This window comes from Anguilla anguilla, chromosome 14 (genome assembly GCF_013347855.1).
Source record: "Anguilla anguilla isolate fAngAng1 chromosome 14, fAngAng1.pri, whole genome shotgun sequence".
Classification (NCBI taxonomy): Eukaryota; Metazoa; Chordata; class Actinopteri; order Anguilliformes; family Anguillidae; genus Anguilla; species Anguilla anguilla.
Genome location: NC_049214.1, coordinates 25,578,914 through 25,600,557, shown reverse-complemented (window position 1 = coordinate 25,600,557; position 21,644 = coordinate 25,578,914). Strand labels below are relative to the sequence as shown.

The following is a 21,644-nucleotide window of genomic DNA, read 5'->3' as shown; positions in this document are numbered from 1 at the left end:
AATGAAATAATAATAATAATAATAATAATAAGTCTGCAATTCAGAGCCCACTCACGATCATTGTGCAATATAAACCAAAATAAAATTTAAAAAAATAAATACTAAAAATAAATTTTAAAAAAGAAAAAAGGCAACAGAAACCCTGTTCAGCTCTCGTGTGCAAAACTGTGTCCGTTGAAAAGTAAACGGAACTCTGGACAGACAGCAGCGAGCCAAGCTGAGCATCTCTGTGCTTTACAGTAGCCCCTATATTTACAGAAAGCTGCCTTAAAAACCAGCCCAGACGTGTGTGTGGGGGGGAGGGAGGGGGGGTGACAGTACTTAGTGCTTCTTGTGCGTCAGTTTTCGGAAGGAAGTGCAGGGCGGTATTGACACCCCCCCACCCCCCACCCCAGCGTTAGCCTATGGTGGTTTCACAGTGCTGATACAGAACAGAGAGGAGAGGGGGTCACATGGATGCTGGCTGGTCTCATTATTTTTTTTGGGGGGGGAGGGGGGGGGGGTATGGTGGTGGACAGAACGCATTGGCACCAGATACAGAGGTATACAGTGAGACAGGGACAGGTGATATATCGCGCCGATAATCATCAAATGCAATACCGGTCACAGCCACCGTGTGGCACATTACCTTTATTTTCATCTTTTACCTGACAGGGCAGTAAACTACCTCACTTCAGAGGCCACGTGAAATGCTTCTGGAAAAACCACACAGCTGTTATCTGTTGGGTGACCATAAGACAGCCAATCGGCAGGAAGGCCTCGCAGCTCCATGTGATTGACAAAAACACATCACATGATCACGTGGAAGCTCTATGACCTTGGTGTTCATTGGTTGTCTTATCAACACCCAATAGATAACAGGGTAACATGTTTTTTTCCTCGGGATGCATTTCACAGTCTCTTTAGTTTGTTTACTAACCGCTTCAGGTATAATTAAAGAGAAAAAGAGAAAAGAAAAGATAAGGCACAATATGGCGGCTACAACCGCTATTGCATTTGATAACTATCGTTGTGATATATCGCGCATCCCTACAATGAGAACAACCCATAAGAGGTCAAGTAAACGTCCCAGGCACCATGACGACAATACCAGCCAGACTTATGCATGGAACACACCCCTCGCCCCTGGCAGCCGCCAAAACTGTTCTGTTCTCGTAGACTTTCTGTGGCACTGGGACGGCTGGGGAAGGGGGTGAGGGTGGGGGCACAGATGCAGGGGGGAGGGGAGGGTTTGGAGGGAGGGTTCACTGCAAGCACCCCAGTCCGCCACCAACCTCTACGTCCCTCCCTCTCTCTCCTCCACCCACTCCCTCAGTCCATCTTCCCGTCCGCTTTACGATCGGCGTCTCCCTCGCCGCCACCGCCGCCCGGCCGGGCCTCTCCCTGAGCCTGCCCCGCCCCCGCCCCCGCCTCTGCCCGGGCCCGCGCGGCCCACCGCGAGTCCAGGTAGCGCCCGATGAGCTCGGAGTTCTGGTACATGAGCATGCCGGAGAGCGTGAGCGCCGCCCCGGCACAGCTGAGCGCCGACAGCTGGCTCCCGAAGAGCAGCTGCGAGAGCAGCAGGTTGCCCACGACGCTCAGGTTGCCCAGGATGTGCAGCGTGACGGCGGAGGTGAGCGTGATCACGCAGCAGCTGGCCAGGTTGTAGAGCACCGAGCCCAGGCAGCTGAGCAGCACCAGGAGCCAGAGGCGCCGGTCGTACTGCGGCGGCCACTCCAGCCCCGACCAGTTCTCCAGGACCAGCGCCGCCACCGCCAGGATGCAGAAGCTGGGGATGGACATCAGGTAGAGCAGGAACACCGAGTTGATCTTCTCCTCCTGGAGGAGGATACCTGCGGCGCACACAAAATGGACGCCTTTTTATTTCCATTCAGCAGGCGCTCTTATCCAGAGCGGCTTGCGGTCCGGACACAAGTACAAAGACCAGGGATCGAAGTGCAGCAATTCCATAGAAGAAGCCGTACAGTAGTTCCAAGAAAGACAGCGAGTGCGAGTAGTTCAAAGTTGGCTGACAACTTGTCAAACAAACCACTGAACATTAAAATAAGTTATACAAGCAACCAAAACAAAATTACCCTGATGAGCATTAAACAAGCAAGCGCAAAACTAGCATTAGCGAGCATTGAACTTCCCGAAACGAACAGCAGCAAACAAACAGACGCAAGACAAAAATGTACACCTACATCAGATAGATCACCAGGGCTCTCCTTCTTCTTAATGATGTCCTAAACAATTGGTTTTGTTAAGACTTAGGTTTGGCCTATGTCGCTGACTGTTCTTTTTCCCCTTATTTCTCAGCCGCATATTGCTTCCTTGACTTTCATTGGCACAAATCTGGTCCTCATGTTGACACACGCCAAGAACAAATTTTAAAGGCAAACAAAAGGCTAGAATCAAAACAAGATACTGAAAGCTCTCTTATACCTGCACTAAAGAAGCAATTGAATACACCTGATAATATCATATATAAACATTCTTATATCTACATAAACATAAACATACCTACATACATACAGCGCCACTCTGTCCAATATGCAAGAAAAACAGCATTGAGCCCAGACTAAAGTGAGAGCCCCATCTTAGCTTATAACCGGTGTTTGAAATACAAAATACGCCATCCTGGTCTGTGATTACAACACACATACAAATATACACACTAACACACATACAAACATAGCCACAAGCAGAAATTATAGGGTCAGTTGGAGTGTGCTTAGCTGGAGTTTAAACCTCAGTGAAGAGCACAGAACTGCATTACAACTGGAACAGTCATCGTCCAAAGCTGTGGAATAAGGACTAGCTGTTCCAGTTTACATTCAGTTCTGTGGTTTAGAGCTTTAAACCAGAGGTTTAAACTACAGCTAAGCACACTGCAATTGACCCATAGGGTCTGAGCCCCAGCAAACAGCCCCAATGGGAAGAAAATGAACACTAAAAACAAAAACTTGCACAATTACCAGAAGGCATTTTCTAGTATTTGTATATATATAGGCCAGGGACCCAAACAACATGCACACGTCAAGATGGGTGTGGACTTCAGCTCCTGACCTATAAGCGGTTAAGAAGAAGCTGCAATATCTTCATGGGTAAAAGGTAAGGATGGCATTTTTCATATTTAGCAGGATAGCCTGTCCACTCTGGAACAAACTCTTGGCAGCTATACGTCACACTTTAAATGTAAAAGGGCTTAAATCCGGCTGAAAGCAGCCAATCCAGTAGAGATGCTAATCTGAGTGCAGTAACAGGTTATGAAACGTGTGTTTTTGCATTAGAAACCACTTTATCACAAAGGATGCGTAACTATGTTCAACTTTTATGGCAGTTCATTTGAAAATGTGTCTCACAGTGTCATAAATGCAACTGGCTGAGCCAAAGGCACAAAATGGAAATCATTATAGAGTAACACGCAATGCAAATTACACCGTAATGAGCACTGCTGTCGTACAAGACAGTCAGCAGCCTCAACAACTTCCTCCACCCACCTGGATCCATGGCTCGGCCAGGAATCCACAGGGTTGCGAAATTATTTCTGTGTGGCTGCGATTTAAGCTAACATGGATCAGCTGAGCTCAATTTTGAGGGAAAACCAAAACAGGAAGGATCACATTCCTTCGGGATGTCTTGCACACCAGAAGCAAAATAAAAAACATGAAATGCTGACCTAGGAGGACGCATTATAATCACTTAAGATTTAAGAGTTCTTACAAGTTACCAGAACATATACCGAGTGGGAAGATTTTTCACCCGCTAAAAAAAAAAACAGCAGATGGTGGTCAGAATACTGAATTCGGCACTGTGAGTCAGACCTCCCGAAGGTCTACGACCAGGACCTTACTCATGGAATGCTTGTATCCAATAAATGTATGTTGACGTCATATGAGCCGTCTGAACTTGGGTATTTGTTTTCCACGTTGCTAAGGTTACTTTAAAATGTATTAATTCATACATACATAATATCAGCTAATATATTTTAAACCGCACACTAATCTGCATTTAAAGTAGGTGTTTTTAAACATTTTCCCACGCTACCAAACTAAGGAAGCGACGGCGCTTCGCACCTTAGCAGTGAGCTAAATTTAATTAGCTGACTAGCTAGCTACATGTTTTTTGAATTCACCATGCTAGCCCACAACAAACACGGACCTGACCCAAAAATTACGGGACGCAATACGATAGAATAAATAACACCAGTGGCACAATATTAACATTTGAATTGCGAGTTACTCACTCTGTTGAATGCTCTTGACTCCTCGTAGCATGGTGGCGGCGAACACAAACAAGCAGCCGGTCTGGTCAAACTGAACCTCGCCCATGACACTGAAGGATGCGCCCAGGCAGATGGGCATCATAGCAGTGTACTTCAGGATGTGGTGCTGCTTGCCGAGGACCAGTGTGGAGATGGCCAGGGTGAAGAGCGGCGTGGTAGTGTAGATCATCTGAGCGAAGGACAGTTGGACGTAGTTGAGACCGACGTTGCCGAAGGCTATGCTGGCGCAGAACGTCAGGCTGAGCAAAAAGACCTTGAACTTGGCGCTGGCTGTCAGGTCTTGCTCACCCCCCGCCCTGTGCTGGACCAGCCGTAACTTGATCAGCCCGTAGTCCACCACTATGGCCGTCAGCATGTGTAGCGCCGACAGCAGCAGCGGGTACCTGAAGTTGTACACGGCGAAGATCCATTTGTTAAGACTGGATATAGTGGTCCCCGTTACCAGCCATACGAAGACCGCGGAGAGGAGATGGAGCATCTCTAGTGCCGGCCGTGCTGCAGCCGGAGTCGCCTCGAGCTTCGGGAGGCCATCGGCGGTTATCATGTTCGCTTCATCCTCTCTTCTGAAAGCCAAACACATAATACTACGTTCGTGACGAAAGTCGCTTTTTTATTTTTAAAAGTTAGCTACGTCTAAAGTTCTTGTTTAAAATGGAGTATTCTTCTTCAGGGTTCAAGTGTCAGCGATAACCAAACTCACTGCAAGCTATTTTTCCTCTAGCGGCGCTGCTAGTTAAGACTGCCTGTTGCTATGATGTAAACACGAACATTTTCTCCTCGGCAGACACGTGTTATTATTTTGCGTAGAAGCCGGGGGCTGGTGTTGTAACCCGATACCTCCGTCAGAGGCCGAGCAGATCGCGTTGCTGCTAGCGCCTGCTGCCTGCTAGCAAGCTGCAATCATCCTGAAAATTACATGCTGGTTTCCTCCACGGGGACTTATGTGATTGGTCCACAAGACGAGTTTATTTTTATACAGCCTATGGTTTAAATACTAACACTGTATTCTCCGTCGAAAAACAAACACGACACACGGGAAACTCATATCTACATGCCCATGATACATGGTTTTGTGGCAAGGTTCCACATTATTCACGAATGACGTGCGCCCCGCACAACAAACAGTGGCTTTCCCTGCAGCAAGCTACAGCGCCGCGGTCCATAATAGAAGCTTACTTCACTCGAAAGGTCCCGTGATCCCGGCAGGATGGATCGCAGCTATAACAATTGCTAGCGAGCTAGCCAGCACCATTCCCTGCTGCATTTCCATGTAGAGGTAATCTGTTTTCAGTTCCACCCAAAGCAAAGAAACACTGGTTTTGAAATGTAAATCGCTAATGTTAGGTCCGCTGATCGCTGCTCGACGATATTATCGTTTAGCTAGCTGGCAGTTTAAAACAAGCACTCGTTCATAATGCATCACTCCCTTCAGCTGCATTCTGCACCATAAACAAAAGACATTTAAAACATGTAGCTCGCTAGCAGAGCCACATAATGTAAGGACAATTGAAATACAACCCATTTTGTTTTACCGTTACATCCAGAATTCGAACAGGTTACATTAGCAGGATAATTTCCAGTGGGTCTTCATATTCTTTCGACGGGGTTTTGTTTACATTCAGAAAAAGAAAATAGCCTAAACCAACTAATATAGAAGGCTAGCAGTCACTAGACGCTAGCACGTTAACAATGACTGATCGTATTATAGGCTACGATTAAACTCATTTTTTCATTAACGCCAGCCTTTAACAAATCGCTATATATCGGAGTGTTTTACAAGACCCCCGTAAACTGTTTAAAATTTGCGGCTGTATTGCCCTTGTGATCCTAATTAATTATAGCCTAATTACAGAGTGATTTCATAATATCTGTTCCCACGGCCACAACGCAAGTTTAAAATAAACATACTTAGACTATAGCCTACTAGGCAACTGCATTGTAAAATGTCTTCAGTGTTTTTAGCCTACAGCGCGACATATCTGATAGGCTACAGTCCTACAGAATGCATGCGCCAACAGCAATGCAAGGTTCCAGAGTCATTTCGGAATTTCCAACATACCTATTTCGTCGTGTAGCTTTGTCATTGTGGACGCGCCGTAGCTACTTGCCCCAGCAGTGAAACCTACAGTCAAGGCTTCGCCGATGGTCGCTCTTGCTGTCTGTCAGCAAGACCAGTGCTGCCGCACGCACGTCGCTGAATTTAGAAACACTTCCAGGCACAGTGGGGTTGGATGTAGAGGTGACCCCCGTCAGTTTGCTAGGCCCTGGCCAGAAACGCAAATAAGCAACAGCTGGAGAACGCACAACTAAGACGCGCGCGCACAAAGACGCAGCGTGTGGCGCAACGAACCCGGCGCAGTCATCGCGTGTTCCGTGTCGAAGGCAATTGAACCCTATCAGTAGAATGCAAGGATGCTATTTCGCCTCTGATTCCAAGGACAACAATTAAGCGGCGATACGAGTGATTTTAAATCTCCTCACACCCAATTATGTTGCTGTTGTTTATTAGGAAGGGGGCAGGCAAGGGCGAATAATCATGACGTAGTCAAACTTGTATGGATGATGACCCGATAACTGTTCATCGTTACTATTCATTAAAAATTTTATGAAGTGTATCGGGAATTCACTTATAGCCGGGGTACAGAAGGAAGAAGGAACCTTGTAAGGCGTCCAGATGAATCTATTCAGGGACTGTGATTTTTAGACTGAGGTCCCGACGGAAGCTCTCCCTCTGGAGATTCCACGTTTCTTCCTGTGGCGACATTGTTCACCTTGAAGTTTTGACCAGACCCGAAGACATCGTTCCTGCATTTTGTGGCTGAGCCAGCAAAATGGCATTGTCTCTGAAGAGGTGTGCCACTGAAACCCAAATTTCCACCAGTATCACCACTTTATTTATTAAACTGGGCAGATCTTCTAAATCAAAGGTCAATGAATTTGACGAAGTATGCCAACAAATCCAAGTTTTGAGCTGAATAGATTAATTTATTATGCAAATTCAATTTTAATTGCAATGGTAGAAGTGCACTAAGATAGAAAGGCCAACTGACCAAGCATCAAAAGCAGTGTGTAGCCAGGAAACAGCAAGTGCAGAACCAAATCAAATCATAGTAAGCCACGTGGTCTGAAACTGTGTAATGGTTTTTCACGTTTCTGTTCACAGTGTTCATAGCCAAAATGACTGCTGGCAGTCAGGCAGTTTTCATATTTGACTGAACCCCTAACACGTGTCATTTGCATTTCATTTGTTTTTTGTATTTTTTTTTTTTTACCATCTCTTAAATTAACCAGAACAGTGATGTCATGTCTTATTTGAAATCCTCTAGAATTTTTTTTTTTTTTAAATTTGGTTTCAGCACACCCCTCTCAAAGCACTGCCCCAGAGGAGAGGTGAGGAACGCTGTCGGGTCTGCGGGGGTTGAACAGGGGGTCTCTGTGGCTGTTTTTTGTTTTTGTTTTTTTGGCACTGGGGCCCCAGAGCTGGGAGCATGCGCAGCTGTGGAAGTCACATGACAGGTGGTCAGGCGGTGACCTCACCATAGTAACGGCAGTCTTCAGTCCTGATCTGATGACGAAATAACGGAGACCTCTAGCGATAAACTGGCACGCTCCTCCAGAAGTTATACATTTCAAAATTCTAATTCAGTTATTAATGTTGCTTTATCTGATCTGATCTTATTTCACTAATAGCACCTGTTGTACCTGCGTGCTGCTTTTGGAAGTCATAGAATACAAAAGGAAGTATCAATCCTAAAATATAATTTAATTTACTGTCATTTGCAAATGGAGAGATTTCCCGGTCTGATTTATTTCACTCAGTCAGATTTGGGAATGGGGCCACAATTTTGCATTGCATAGCTACGACAACTTCACTCCATCAGTCTCTTTGTTTTTATTCAGTAGACATGGGACAGGGAAGTGAAGGGGGGCAACAGAGCAAACCTTCTGTCAGGTGGTACAAATGCCCACAAACACACACACACACACACACACACACACACACACACAGAAAAACACTGTCCCCAACGACAAGTTGATTGAATTGGCAAATTTATTGTCTTCATTTAATTAGTTTTAAACCAAAATAAATGTTCAATTTAGAATAGATAAAACTACCCTTTAAATACTAGCTTCTGCTTGCATTCTCATGGTTTGTGTGTGTGTGTGTGTGTGTGGGTAGAGGGGTGATGATATAAGAGCAGCAGGTGCAGTAATAAAATAAGTCCGCAATAACACCATGTGTCCTCTCTCATCCCTTCTGTAGAATGCCACTGACATCTTTAAGTTCAGTTGAAGTTCTTTTTAAACCGTGATTTTTTTCCCATCAAAGAAACTGTCCATAAGGAACACATTTTGTGTCTTTTTTTTTTTTTTGCATGTGCAGTTAAATTCAAAGCTTCCTCCTTGAAGAGCCCTTTTTTAAAGTAACGTTCAGTTTGAAAACTAGTGCTTTTCACACGAGGGTGGTCTTAGGGGTGGTGGACCGTGGACTGGATAAGGGCCGCTTTCATAAGCAGCTCAGCTTTAAGCCCAGCCTGCCTCAGCTGTATAAACGCGTAACTCGGAGGAATGCTAGCTATGAAGGTCACGGAGCGAGGAAACTTTGAAGCATCTATCTCTGCAGAACATGAACGCCGCACAAAACGGCGTGTATTTCATTTCTGGCAAATCTTCTGCATTCTTAACAGTGGCAGTTGATAGGCTCAGTGTATTGCTGCTCTGAGGCGTGGTCCAATCTAATTACATTGGCTAAGAGCTGCATATGAGAGCCAATGGTCAACGTTAGCTAGAAGCCATGACTCAGCTAGCCACTTAGGCAGACATAAACCAGTGAAAAGATGTGCTTTCTAAACTCTGATCTTCGTTTACAAGTGTTCCACCCACGACCACATTCCACATCTACTTCCATGTTTCGGGGAGTACTTATAAGACATAGTGACGCTGATAATTTTCTAAGGAAATAGTTCCTGGATACAATCTGTGAATGCTCCACATGCACTGGACAGCACAGCCTACAGCACAGAACCTCTTGTTGTTTCTCATGGTTTGTCCTGGTGGAGGTGGTTTTGAAAATGGATTCAAATGTGCCAAACAAGACGGCTGTTTCATAAGCTGGGACACTGGGCCGAGAAAAGGTGCATTATGGGTAAATGTGTTTGAAGCTCCTGGTTTTGGAAGGTTTGGAGGGCTGAACTAGATGAGCAGATTCAGGGATCATACATGTGCATTACACACACACACACAGACGTACCACACCTCAGACAGTCCCCGCACATAGAACCGGCTCCATTGCCACCTGTCAATCATTCATCCACCCTCCACCCCACTCTGTGATGTCACAGCATCAGAGGCGGAGTCTCAGAAGATCTCGGGACACATGCTCCAGTCCTGACATTCCTTAGCCTCCCAGTACCCGCCCTTATACACAAAACTGCTCTCCCCAGTGAAGTGGTCTGTCCTTCTCTCGAACCACAGTGGTCGGTGGCCATCATCCACACCTGTGAAAAGAGAGGGTTTACTCCATGTTGTCAAAACAGCCAGTACCTCTGCAGCACATACTATAGTAACTAGGACACTTGGGATTGAATGCCTCAGACACATGCTCTATGAAGCCAAGGTAAGGTTACTACTTTAATGCGTGTTATGCAGTGAAGCGCTCAATAACACTCATTCATTTAAATTCTTTCCATACTTCTACAAATCCATCGCCCCGGCTATTTCAGCCCAGCTCTTCCTCTCTCACCTGCCTCCCTCCTCTTCCTCCTCTCTCTCTGCTCCTCCTCCAGGCGCTGCTTCTCGGCGCTAGCCTCGCTCCACAGCCCCGCCTCCATGAGCCGCTGGTCGGGCCGCAGGCGGCTGTCCGTCGGTCCCACGCCCTCCTCCGGCTCGTTCAGGGTCAGGGCCAGCGAGGAGAAGAAGTACATGTTCTCTGCATTCTCCCTGCAAAGGCAGGGAGAGAGAAAGGGGGAGAGAGGGAGAGAGAGAGCGGAGGAAAGAGATTTTTTATCAGTGTTGCTTGGAACACGTACACGGTAAACGTAGAGTAACGTGGGCGTGGCTTGTGATGTAGGAGGGCGTAGCCGCGGACTCACGGCAGGGGGTACTTTTTCCACAGTTGCCGTGGCGACTCGGTCTGGTAGACGGTCTTCTGTCCGCCTGTTGCCTGGCTGCTCCCGATGATCCTGGCGCTCTCGATTTTGTCATCCCAGGTACCAGACAGGACGAAGTGTGCTGTGTTCTCACTGTCCATCACCACACCTGTCACCTGCAAGTATGGAGGGACGGGGACGGGGGGGGGGGGATGGCGTTATCTATCTATCCAGATTTATGTCTATACAGATTCGCTTGAACAAGGGTAGCATCACCAAGGACTTTAAATCGTCATAGGAACAGTGCCATTGCATGTAACGTCCAGCAGAGAGCATTAGTGCACCATCAATTCATGTCAGCAGAGTGCCGCAGTGCAGACAGAAGCATTTCAGTAAGATCTACTGTGCGGATTGGTTAAACTCGGTGCAAGTGGCAAAGCTGATTGGTCAGTCTCGCCTTTCAGTGCCATAAACAATATTGCTGGTCAGCAGGTCTCGAGCGGTGCCGATTGGTTAGTTGCAGTGCAATCAGAATAGACCATTGGTTAGTCATGGTGGGATTCTAAGTGCTGATTGGTTAATTGTACCTTTCGCGAGACGTCCCTGGAGAAGTAGCTGTAGGGACAGAAGGTGAGGCGGCAGCTGTCCTTTGTCACATGATTTACTATTTCAATGTCTCCTGACTGCAGAGGGTGAGAGAGAGAGAGAGACAGAGAGAGACAGAGGGAGAGAGAGAGGTAAATTCCATTGCAGCTATATTTAATGACTAATAAGATGTCTGCTCCATAATGGTGACTATTGTCATTTGCTTGGAAACTGTAACATTAAACCAAATCACATCCCTCCCCCATATATAGACACAGATTTACATACTGAAAATTGATTGTGTGTATGTGTATGTGTATGTGTGTGTATGTGCGTGTGCTTGTGCGTGTGCAGGACTGTGTATGTGTGTGTCCGTGTGTTTTTGTGCATATGTGTGTGTGTAGTGAGTGTATCCCAGCTAGATTATTAAGTACAATGAGGTACAGTAAAGTGAAGGTCTCGCATCATGTAATTGTGACAACACACTCTGGCGATGCAGCCCTCATGTTCAAAACAACGACATCGCCCTTAGCTAGGAGCGATTTCGCCTTTAGCCGAGTGGTAACAGGTTTGTCTTTGGAGCCTTTGGGCGAATGAGAGGCACAGGTTCAAATCTCACCTCGGGCAATTGCTTCTAACTTGTCACGTGTGTGTGTGTGTGTGTGTTACAGACATGCCTTGCTGCTGGTCACATGATTTGCATATTAAACAGTTAGAGGCGGTACAGGTCATGTGATATGAGGCGCACCTGGTCTATCCACAGCTTTCCCAGGATGATGTTGTGCACTGTGGAGGTGACCTTGCTCCAGGTGTAGTGGTTCCCACTGGCGTGAAACTGCAGGTGTATCGTACCTGGAGAGACACGCAGACACGGACAGACGGATGCATTTAACTGTCGTTCCTGATGAGTGGGGTGGGGGAGGTGTGGATGAAATGTAGAGCAGTGATGTTGGCTTTGATCTGTGAATTGGTGTAGTGTTCTGATTGGTGGTGAGATTCGGCCTGTGATCTGATAGGTCCTGAGATCTGTGCTGTGCAGGTGTAAGCACATGCAGCTATGAAATGTCTGCTAAGTGCAAACACGTGGCGGACCAATGAGACTTACCCAGAGGCCTCACGGAGACACACTTCCCATGGAACTTGCTGTCGATGGTGATTTCCTGCCACAGGCTCCACCCCCTATGGGACCACACATGGTGGGCAGCAGCAGGGGGGTGGTGACTCACCTGGGGAGGGCATGAGTCAGGCTGGCTCAGTATGTCCCTCTCTCACTGAAGACTGACTTTTAAATTAATTGATTGATTGATTGATTGATTGAGTGATTGATTGATTGATTATTAAATTGTCCCGCATCATTTCAGATGCCCAACCCAAATGGGTTTAAAAGATACAAATATACATATAAATGATGCCACCCATACTTTAGACAGTAGCAAGAATTAACAATCACAAACCTACGTACATACAAAAAGTCATTCTAAATAAAAAGCACTTTAAACCTTTTTTCCAGGCTAATTTGCTATTCCATAAAATTATTTTCTAAACATTCATTTGGCCATCTCCTCATTTATCTATTATACTCCTTTTTCACTGTAGAGCTGTGGGAAAGCGGTGCCATGCATGATTTGTGGGTGTGTGCCTGTATTTGTATGCAAATACTATCTGTGTGTGAGTGTGTATGTGCATGCATGAACATATGTGTGCCTGCGATTGAGTGTGCATGCATGCAATTTGCATATGCAAGTAATGTGTTCACGTGTGTGTGTGTGTGAAAGTGTGTGGGAGTGTATTTGAGAGTGCACATATAAGTGGGTGGGTGTGCATACGTATGCGTAGTAATTAGCGTACACGTCTGTGTGTGTGTGTGTTTACCTGCTCACACAGAGAGCGGTAGCCGCAGTCCTCCAGACGGTCCAGCTCGTAGGTCTCCCCCAGGAGGGGGTTGAAGGGCTTGGTGGTGCGGTGGGCGGTGGTGGAGTAGGAGGAGGCGGAGAAGGCCGCCACGTAGCACAGCTGCTCCAGCGAGCTTCGGCAGGCGGAGGCCGAGTCCAGCAGCTCGCTGTACTCCAGGTCCTCCGTCAGCCTCTGCAGCATCGACAGCGGCTCGTTAAAGTTCACCTGCAGGGGGAGGAGTTACAGCGGCTCGTTAAAGTTCACCTGCAGGGGGAGGAGTTACAGTGGCTCATTAACATTCATCTGGCAGGGGGGAGGAGTTACAGTGGTTCGTTAAGGTTCAGCTGCAGGGGGAGGAGTTACGGTTAGAGTGTTCACTGACCCATTGCCACTGAGACACAGTGATAATACGGATTTAACACACGCACATGTGCGCACACACACACACACACACATGTACACACACACACACTCGCGCGTGCACACGCACATACAGGCACACACACAGTGTGAAGAGAGCTCTTACAGGCATTGGGATCTTGGACAGCTCCTTGCCCAGGCAGTTCTTTATGACACTCCACAGGCTGAGCGCGTGATTGGGCTTCTCTGGAATCTGTCTCCGCCTTCGCCCTTCCCTCAAATGCAGTTCCTTAAGACGCCGTTGCCCCTGGAAACACACATGCACACACGCAGTTATTAATACAGCTGCAATTCCTCTTACAAAACCTCAACTGCTGTGCATGTGTGTTTGAAAGAAAAGGATTCTGTGTGAGCTTGAGTGTGAGAGAAACTGCTTCCGTGTGCATCTGTAGAGGTATGTGTGCTGTACTGTATGTGTTTGTGTGAATGAGTGACCCCTACACTTTCTGATAAGTACCTTGGGATGTTTAATAACCACTGTAAAGTCTGGAATACATAGTTGTCTTCCAATAGCTCAAAACATTCCATACGGTGCCTTTTTTAATCTGAATTATTAGAGAGAGAAGAGGAAGTCTAGGGGCACTCACTTGGCCCTCTTGGTTCCAGTTGTTAGGGAGAGCTCCATTCGCCACACTGTGGTTACTCCCTGATAGTCTGAAACATGCAAATGGATCAATACACACACACACACACGCACACACACACGCAAACACACACGCACACACACACACAAATGCACACGCACATGCACACACACACAGACGCACACGCACACAGACGCACACGCACACGCACACACACACACACACACCCACGCACACGCACGCACGCACACACGCACACACACACACACGGTGAGCAGAGGCAAATCTCCTGAACAGGCAAGGCAGGGACCTGCTTGGGGCCCCGCGTATTGGTGGGCCCCCGAGGGCTGACTTTTAGGAATTCTGGGTAACAAGATGAATGTGGAAAGTCGGCCAGAAGGGCCCCATGGGAGGTTCTAGGCCCTACGGCCCCGCGGTCCGTAGAATCGCCTGAATTGAGTACCTCTTTAAGCATCAGGGCAGGGGAACGTACAGTACGTCTTTCAAAACAGGTGTTCCCCCTGGAGCAGTTTTACGATGACACATAATCCAGAACCAGGGCAGTGCTCGGAGGCCAATGTCTTCATTTCAGAGCGCAGCACTACTTATTGCTAAAAACAGACCGTGGACCAGTTCTCAAATCCCCTGGTGGGTTTACATACAGGGAGGAGCGATCTTCAGGGAGAGAGAGAAATGGGTGACCGGGGCAGCGGAGGAGAAGTGTGCTTTACTCCGTCTCTCCGTCTCTTGCTCTGCTACCGTTCTTCGCTCACCTGCTTTGGGGGTGGTCCGAGGTCATCATGGTGATGAAGGCCGGTGAGTCGTCCATGGGGTGGAAGAGCTCCATGTCCTCCTCTTCATCACCAGGTGTGTCACCCTCTGTGTCTGCCTGCAACCCCTCCTTGGACAAAACGGGGGGTCCTGTGTGTTAGAGGGCATTGGGGGGCAGAAGAGTGCATTGGGGGCAGTAGAGTGCATTGTGGGCAGTGGAGGGTATTGGGGGGAGCAGTAGAGGGCACTGGGGGGCAGCAGAGGGCATTGGGGGCAGTAGAGAATGAAGTGAGGCAATAGAGGGTGGTAAGCAACCCTGGTGGTACTCACTCTGTAACACTGAGGAGGTGGAGGCAGCTGCCCTCTACTGGTCAGTCAAGGTTGTTGCAGGGGGTTACAGTCGCGGTGCTTGCAGTCGTTTGGTCCGTCCTCTCTGTTTCAAATCTCCTGTGGGCGTGTCATCATCTGAGTGGCCTAAGCGGGAAAGGAAGGCTGAGTGATTGGTCACTGACTGACACATGTTTGTACAACAGGAAGAGAGGAGTAAAGTGCCACACAGAGTCAGTGGGTCTCCTGATTCAAGGGAATGATAAATGCTAGTCCTGACCAAGACACTGTAAAGCAATGCTGTACGGTAATACTCACTCATACTGTTATACTGGTCATCAGACAGTTAATCTGATTTCACAAACAGCTTGTTCTTTAAAATTCCAAAAGCATTGACAGTACCACTGGACATTTAAAGATGGGAATAATTAACACGTTTAGGATGAGAGTGACTCAGCCCACATACAAATCCCCTGTGATGCAGGTAGTTCGGTTTCCAGCCACGGTACTTTCTGTACTGTGGGCCCCATCTCTCTCATCTCCCATCTGTAACCATCTCTGCCTCTCCACTGGCTGAGTAACGCGAGAAAACAAGAGGGGGGAAGACTACCCACTCTACTTTTAAAAAAATAACATTCACTAAATGCCTTGGTTATGAATCTCAAGCCACACGCATTCTCATCTCACGCCCCTTGCTCTCAACGGCCCCTTCCCTCACCCCGTGCTCTCCAGCGTTAGGAGGTTGTGAATGAATGCGGTTGCCCTGGAAACAGATGCCCACACAGTCTGGAGGACGGGTTATTTTTAGAAGTCCTGGGAAAGAAAGGGTGACGCACTCCGCGCCTCCGGCTTCCCGCCGCGCGCATCACAGAGACGGCACCGCCGAGGCGGAGGGACGTCAGAGAGGTGACGGACTCGCTAACGTGTACGGCCCGGGGAGGGAGGTGTTCCAGGCCTCCTGGAGATCCAATTACACACCGGCGCTGCGGACACTCAGTCAACATACAGGAGGGCACTCGCACACCGGCATTGCCAGTACCCAATCACACACTGACGCTGTGCGGACTTTGTCACCCACTGACGCTGCGAGGAACACAACCACTCTACAGGGATGTAGTCATACATTGACATCACTGGCACACCGGTGAGACGCAATCACACCTTCATGCTGTCACACAATCTGTCACACACTCTTTGTTTTAAGGAGGAAAAAGAACGCAGGTAATTGCCTTTTCCTTTCCTCTCTGTGCCCCTCCCCCTCTCCGTACTCCACCATACACAGCTATGGTGAGGCACATGACTCATGCTCGTACCCCAGTGTCCTGTCTGTAGGTGTCCTTCAGAAGCACAAAGCCTCTCTCAGTACTGCAGTGCTAAGCAGGTGCGCTGCTGTGCTTTCAGTTCACCCTGCGGACCAGCTCTCCGCTGGCTCAGTGTCCCTTCACCCTCTTAGCTCAGCTGTTTTCTACGCCTCACGGCACAGCTCGCAGCTTGTGAGCTGGCATTATTCTCACTGGCGTCTGGCTCCTCAGCGATTGGTGTGATTTCCGGCAACATTAGAACACTGATACACATCAGGTTTAACACAGTGAAGTGGGCGGGGCCTTGATGAAGGGGTCAGGGCTTAGGCCCTGTGATTTTTGTTGTTGTTGAACTTTGCCTTTTTAGCTGTGCTTCATAGGCCAAATGCAAATAGTAGGCAGTTCCATTCACTGCTTGCGTAATTAACCGTAGCTATAGTAAATCAGACGTTAATTTCAAGCAGACTGCGAACGCACTACCATACCCTCGGCATCCCTCAAGTTGTGCTGCGAGTTTTATGTGCGTAAATCTGGCTCTACATTTGGCTCCATGTTTGAGGTCACAGACAGAATTTCAGCTCCTTGAGGAAGAATAATGGAGGGAACGAATGCATGTTGGGGTGTGTATTACAGCGCCCCCCTGTGGTGTGCGTTTGGACAGGCAAGACAAAACAATACAGCAGCCCTGTTTTTAATGATGCTGGCTGAATAAATAGCCCTAAAGCCCTAAAGAGTGTGACATCGGTAAAATGCCAATATCGATCAGGTAAATTAGTGAGGCTAATTACCCAATGGGACTTTTATTGAGCCCGGTAGGGTTACTTACAGAATTTGCCAGGCTTAATGGCTGGGCCTGACATGAGTTAATTATGGAGTGTGACATGAGTTAATTGACTGGGTGAGATCAAATCAGGCTTCCACAGATTTACAGCAATCTGTATGCTGAAGGAGGTCTTTGTTCTGGAATCCAGCTGTCAATGTCTAGGTCTGTGGAAAGGAAGCATTCTAAAAAGATATAAAAGGGGTTTTAGAGTAGGAAACAGCACATCTGTGCTGCAAAATAAACACACCTATACCAACGCAAGGATTTCACTAATACAGTCTAATACATAGTTCACAGGAAGCAGAAAACTTAATTAGCCACCATGTGAAGGAACAGGCCACTTTGCATGTAGCGCTAACTTTGGACAATAAGACTGCAAGGCACATCACTGCAGCAACTCTTTCTGTCCCTCTCTCCCCCCTCTCTCTCTCTATCACTCTCTCCCTGCACCTCTGTTCCCCCTATCTGTCTGTCTTTCTCTCCCTCTCTCTCTCTCTTGCCCTCCCCAGGACCTGCCACCCATCCCGTGAATCACGCCTGACTCATCGATCCGAATGCACCTGCAACAGCAGCGCAGAACAGTAATGAGTGATCACATTGTAATCGTCAACAAGTCTCAGCGAGAACAATCAGATCACCAAGCCTGAATCCACACAGTGGAAGAACAATCTGTGTGATTATGTCATTAAAGTGTGAACAATCATGAACAATTTCAGCCCGCACAGAAGTGCCCTGGTCTTAGGGTGAACATACTGACCACTGCAGAGGGTGTTAGGGGATTTAACCCCCCCAACACGGTCCCGCACCAGGACTAATTCCACCACAGAGGAAGCATGAAGCCACGTGCCGACGGGCGTCATGTGAAAGGTATGAACAGCAGCTGTTGTTGCGCAGTCCTCCGAGCCTTGCGATGATGTAAAGGGGGGAAACGTAACCGTGAGCACTACTGTGCTCAGCCAGGCTTACAGCTCTGGTGATGGGACCGGCCTTCACTTGCATAACCAGCATTTCAACACCAACCTCCTTACAGCACTTCACACTGAGTATCATGTGGAGGCTGGTGCGTGTATACAGTTAAATAGCAGTGCCATTTATACTCGCAGATATGGTTACATAACGTACATGTGCAATAAATAGGTACGTACGGTCCAGTGGCTACAGTCTGACCCCTGCGTAAGGTTCATAATGTATGCAAATGTGTGTGTGCATGTATGCATAAAACCGTATGAAATTCAACTACCAGCAAAATGGCGGAAGGTGTTTTGAGTCTGTCTTACTCAGAGAGTGGGTGTGTTTATAACAGTCTCCCAGCCTTGGTGTCTGACTGACAGAATGACACCAGTGTAGGTGAAAATTAGTGGTTGTAAATATCACCAGTTCTGCTGCAGTGCTGCGAGAGAGATCCGGTATAGAAACTCTTTTAGCAAAACCACAGAGACATATAGGCAGTCAAACGGATGAGAGAAAGAGAGACAGTTGGAGCCCAGTGTGTGATTGGTCGGCTTCCTACTAACATGCCAATGAAGAACACTGTGCAACAGACCATTAGAACGCTAAAGGCTATTTGCTCTGTGACACCATACAGGGAGAGTCAGTTGGATAAAGATATACCTGCTAACAGTGCTGGACAGGAGAGAGACCGATGGGGATGTTGCTAATCATCTGGCGAGAGGATAAAAAGCAGGCCAACGCACAGCATCATACACACACACACACACACACAGTATCGCACATACACAGTATCACATTGTTTAATGTACAGCAAGCCATACTCCAATCACCTGCAAACACACACACACATACACTACACACACACAGTATCACACACACATATAGAGTATCACAGCATTTCATTTACAGCAAGCCATACTCCTATCACCTGCAAACACACACACACACACAGTATCATACATACACACACACACACACACACACACACACACAGAGTATCACATCATTTCATTTACAGCAAGCCATACTCCAATCACTTGCAAATACACACACACACATACACTATACACACACAGTATCACACACACGCACACACACACACACACACACACACATACTGTATCGCATCACTTCAATTATTTTACAGCAAACCACTTTCCATTCACCTGCATACAGACACTCTCTCTCTTTCTCTCTCTCACTCACTCACACGCTCACACACACACACACACCTCCACTCACAATAGCACCTAACTCAGCTCCCGGCTGCTTGTCCTTATAAACCCCAGGACAGCAGTAAAGGCATCCTACTCACACACAGACAGATCCTCTTCCCATCCCTGTCCTCACGGGGAGCAGCGCTGGTCCTCCCGACGGGCAGATTCCTCTCGGCGAGAAGGCTGAGAAAGCCACAGATTCCTTCCGCCTTCTCACCGTGCGAATGCAGGAGGCAGGGGAACAGGGAGAAGGACACGGAAGGGAGGGAGAGGAAGCAGAGAACGAGAGAATGCGAGAGAGAGAAAGAGAGAGAGAGAGAGAGAGAAAGAGAGAGAGAGGGAAGGAGGGTCAGGAGAGAGGGAGGGGAGAGTAGAGAGTGAGAGAGAGAGAGAATGATGGAGGAAGGGGAGGAGGGATGGAGCTGTGGAGGAGGAGGAGGAGGAGGAGGTCAAAGCAAGGGGAGATGGTGCTGTAAACTCCTGGTCGCTGGAGACAGCAGTGGGAGTCAAGCTCTGTGTGTTTGGCCCCATGGACAGGAGCTACTCCATTCCCATCGCACAGGGAATGCACAGGTACAATTCAGGGACTGGCTCACTGATCCGGCTCAAAGAGCAATGGTCCAATAGGTCCTGGGTTTTTCCAAAAGTGCTTGTGGTAGCCATAGTTACAGTCCGGGTAACTATCCACCCCAGGTGTACGTAAATATCATGAGAACCTTGCAGGGTGTTGTGTTATATTCCTTTCATACAAATGCACACACACACATGCACGCACACATTTGATTAATGTTATCACATACATTTTTAAAAATAATTTCATGTTGAGTGTGGAGGGCATTTGCTGCAGGAGGTTATCCCTTATTTATATCGACACACATTAATCGCTCACAACACTAACAAACAGCCCCAGGACAACTGGCAGGTTAAAGGTGAGTTATAGCCTCCCTCCTCGGCTTCAATCCCATAAACCACCACTGGGGCCATGTGACTACCGGGGAGAGTGAGATGGATGAGGAGGGTGAGAGGTAGCAAGGAGAGGAAAACAGACTCATAGAAAATAGTGAAATAGCTAATCTTGTTGACCTCCTGTTGGCTTGAAATCTGCCGATCCAAACCATAGACCCATTGAGGTCACTCGCAATTGTCATGTCAATCTCACTGCTGGTTTTTCTTTAATAATAAAAAATTATTGGCAATTACAAATACAGGGTGTCTTTCTGTGAAATAAATTGTTTAGTGAGAGCACCCTCTTGTGGCAAAAAACGATAAGACACCTAGCATTGACCTCAAGGCACCGGGCTGCTCTGGGGGGTGGAGACCAAGGGCTGGAGCTCCCTTCGGCCAATCAGCTTCAGATGATAGGTGATCCGCCCCAATACTCAGCTCGAGGAAAACCAGGTTCATAAAATGGACCTATATATATCATCAGGTCAAGTCTAACTGTTATAGTGAAGGTTGTTATGTCTCAGTGTAGACACTTTGTGGTCATGCTTTCCGGGGTGACCATATAAACACGTTACTGACAATAAGAAAATATGACATAGTTATGATGTTGATGAAGACTTGGCAATGTTTATTAAAAGAATACAAGCAGTGACAGAGAGACAGTGATACGACCTAGCAAAACCTTCACGTACAACAGCCTCAAAGGGTTTGTGGAGTCAATTGAACAACATTATCAGGGCTGAATGGTTTAAATACCCTTGTTCACACAGTGCTTTCTGAAGCAGGAAACAGAAATGTATTTTCAAAATAATGTGATGTCATTTAAGAACGCCAGTGTCTGGCCTCCCTAAATCAATTAGTCTGTCAAGCAATAGGCAGTCAGTTATTCCAGTTTCCAGAAATGTAGCTAGGAAACAGTTTGTTGTAGTGTTAATTAAGTCTCCTTGTTTGGAACAGTTCTTGCTCACCCACGCGCAGATGCTATTCTACAACGGAGCGCTATGCTGATCAGTAGCAATGAGCGGTTGCTTGTACTTATAACCTGCGTTGTCCTTATGATAAGTTGACTGAAACTATCCAGGCTGCAGGGATGGTTGATTTGCCAGTGATTGAGACTTGACTGGATAATCGTACAGACTGTTGAACAGTAATGATCACGGTTGTGTTCACCTGGTCAGTTCCTCAAAGTCTGGCACAGTTTTCCTGGGTTATTTTGGTTCTTCTTGTTCTTGCTCTTCTTTGTATTTCCGGAAGGCAGGAAACCTTATGGCATATTTGTGTTCCTTACTGCCCTAAATGTGAATTACAACTTACTACACACTTGTCACTACATCAGAAGGTGTAAGTCCATGGAGGCTATGAAACTAAGCACTGCTTTTACTAACTCCTATTGTTTGAGTATACTCTTCATCATAACTGTCTGTGTTCACACTTCTGACTGCACTGTGAATTCTCTTTTTCTTTCTTCTGA

At 47.3% G+C, this 21,644-nt stretch overlaps 2 protein-coding genes across 4 annotated transcripts; both read right to left on the bottom strand.

The window, feature by feature from the left end:
- Positions 1–1,311: 1,311 nt before the first annotated feature.
- Positions 1,312–6,929, bottom strand: slc35e4 (solute carrier family 35 member E4). The gene is made up of 3 exons (XM_035391618.1): positions 6,327–6,929; positions 4,229–4,830; positions 1,312–1,832 (listed from the first exon to the last, which is right to left on the bottom strand). The coding sequence occupies exons 2-3, from the start codon at positions 4,809–4,811 to the stop codon at positions 1,312–1,314; spliced, it is 1,104 nt and encodes a 367-aa protein (XP_035247509.1). The 5' UTR covers positions 4,812–4,830; positions 6,327–6,929.
- A 1,698-nt stretch (positions 6,930–8,627) lies between these two features.
- LOC118212733 (oxysterol-binding protein 2-like) lies at positions 8,628–19,560 on the bottom strand. 3 transcript variants are annotated; one of them, XM_035390946.1, is made up of 12 exons: positions 19,327–19,560; positions 14,940–15,083; positions 14,612–14,759; positions 13,842–13,908; positions 13,361–13,501; positions 12,814–13,059; positions 12,047–12,167; positions 11,690–11,793; positions 10,944–11,039; positions 10,360–10,532; positions 10,011–10,207; positions 8,628–9,765 (listed from the first exon to the last, which is right to left on the bottom strand). In XM_035390946.1, the coding sequence occupies exons 3-12, from the start codon at positions 14,683–14,685 to the stop codon at positions 9,626–9,628; spliced, it is 1,359 nt and encodes a 452-aa protein (XP_035246837.1). In that variant the 5' UTR covers positions 14,686–14,759; positions 14,940–15,083; positions 19,327–19,560; the 3' UTR covers positions 8,628–9,625. The 3 variants fall into 3 exon arrangements, with proteins under 3 accessions (XP_035246837.1, XP_035246836.1, XP_035246838.1); XM_035390945.1 differs by having other exon boundaries at positions 14,612–14,739; XM_035390947.1 differs by having other exon boundaries at positions 14,612–14,736.
- Positions 19,561–21,644: the final 2,084 nt, after the last annotated feature.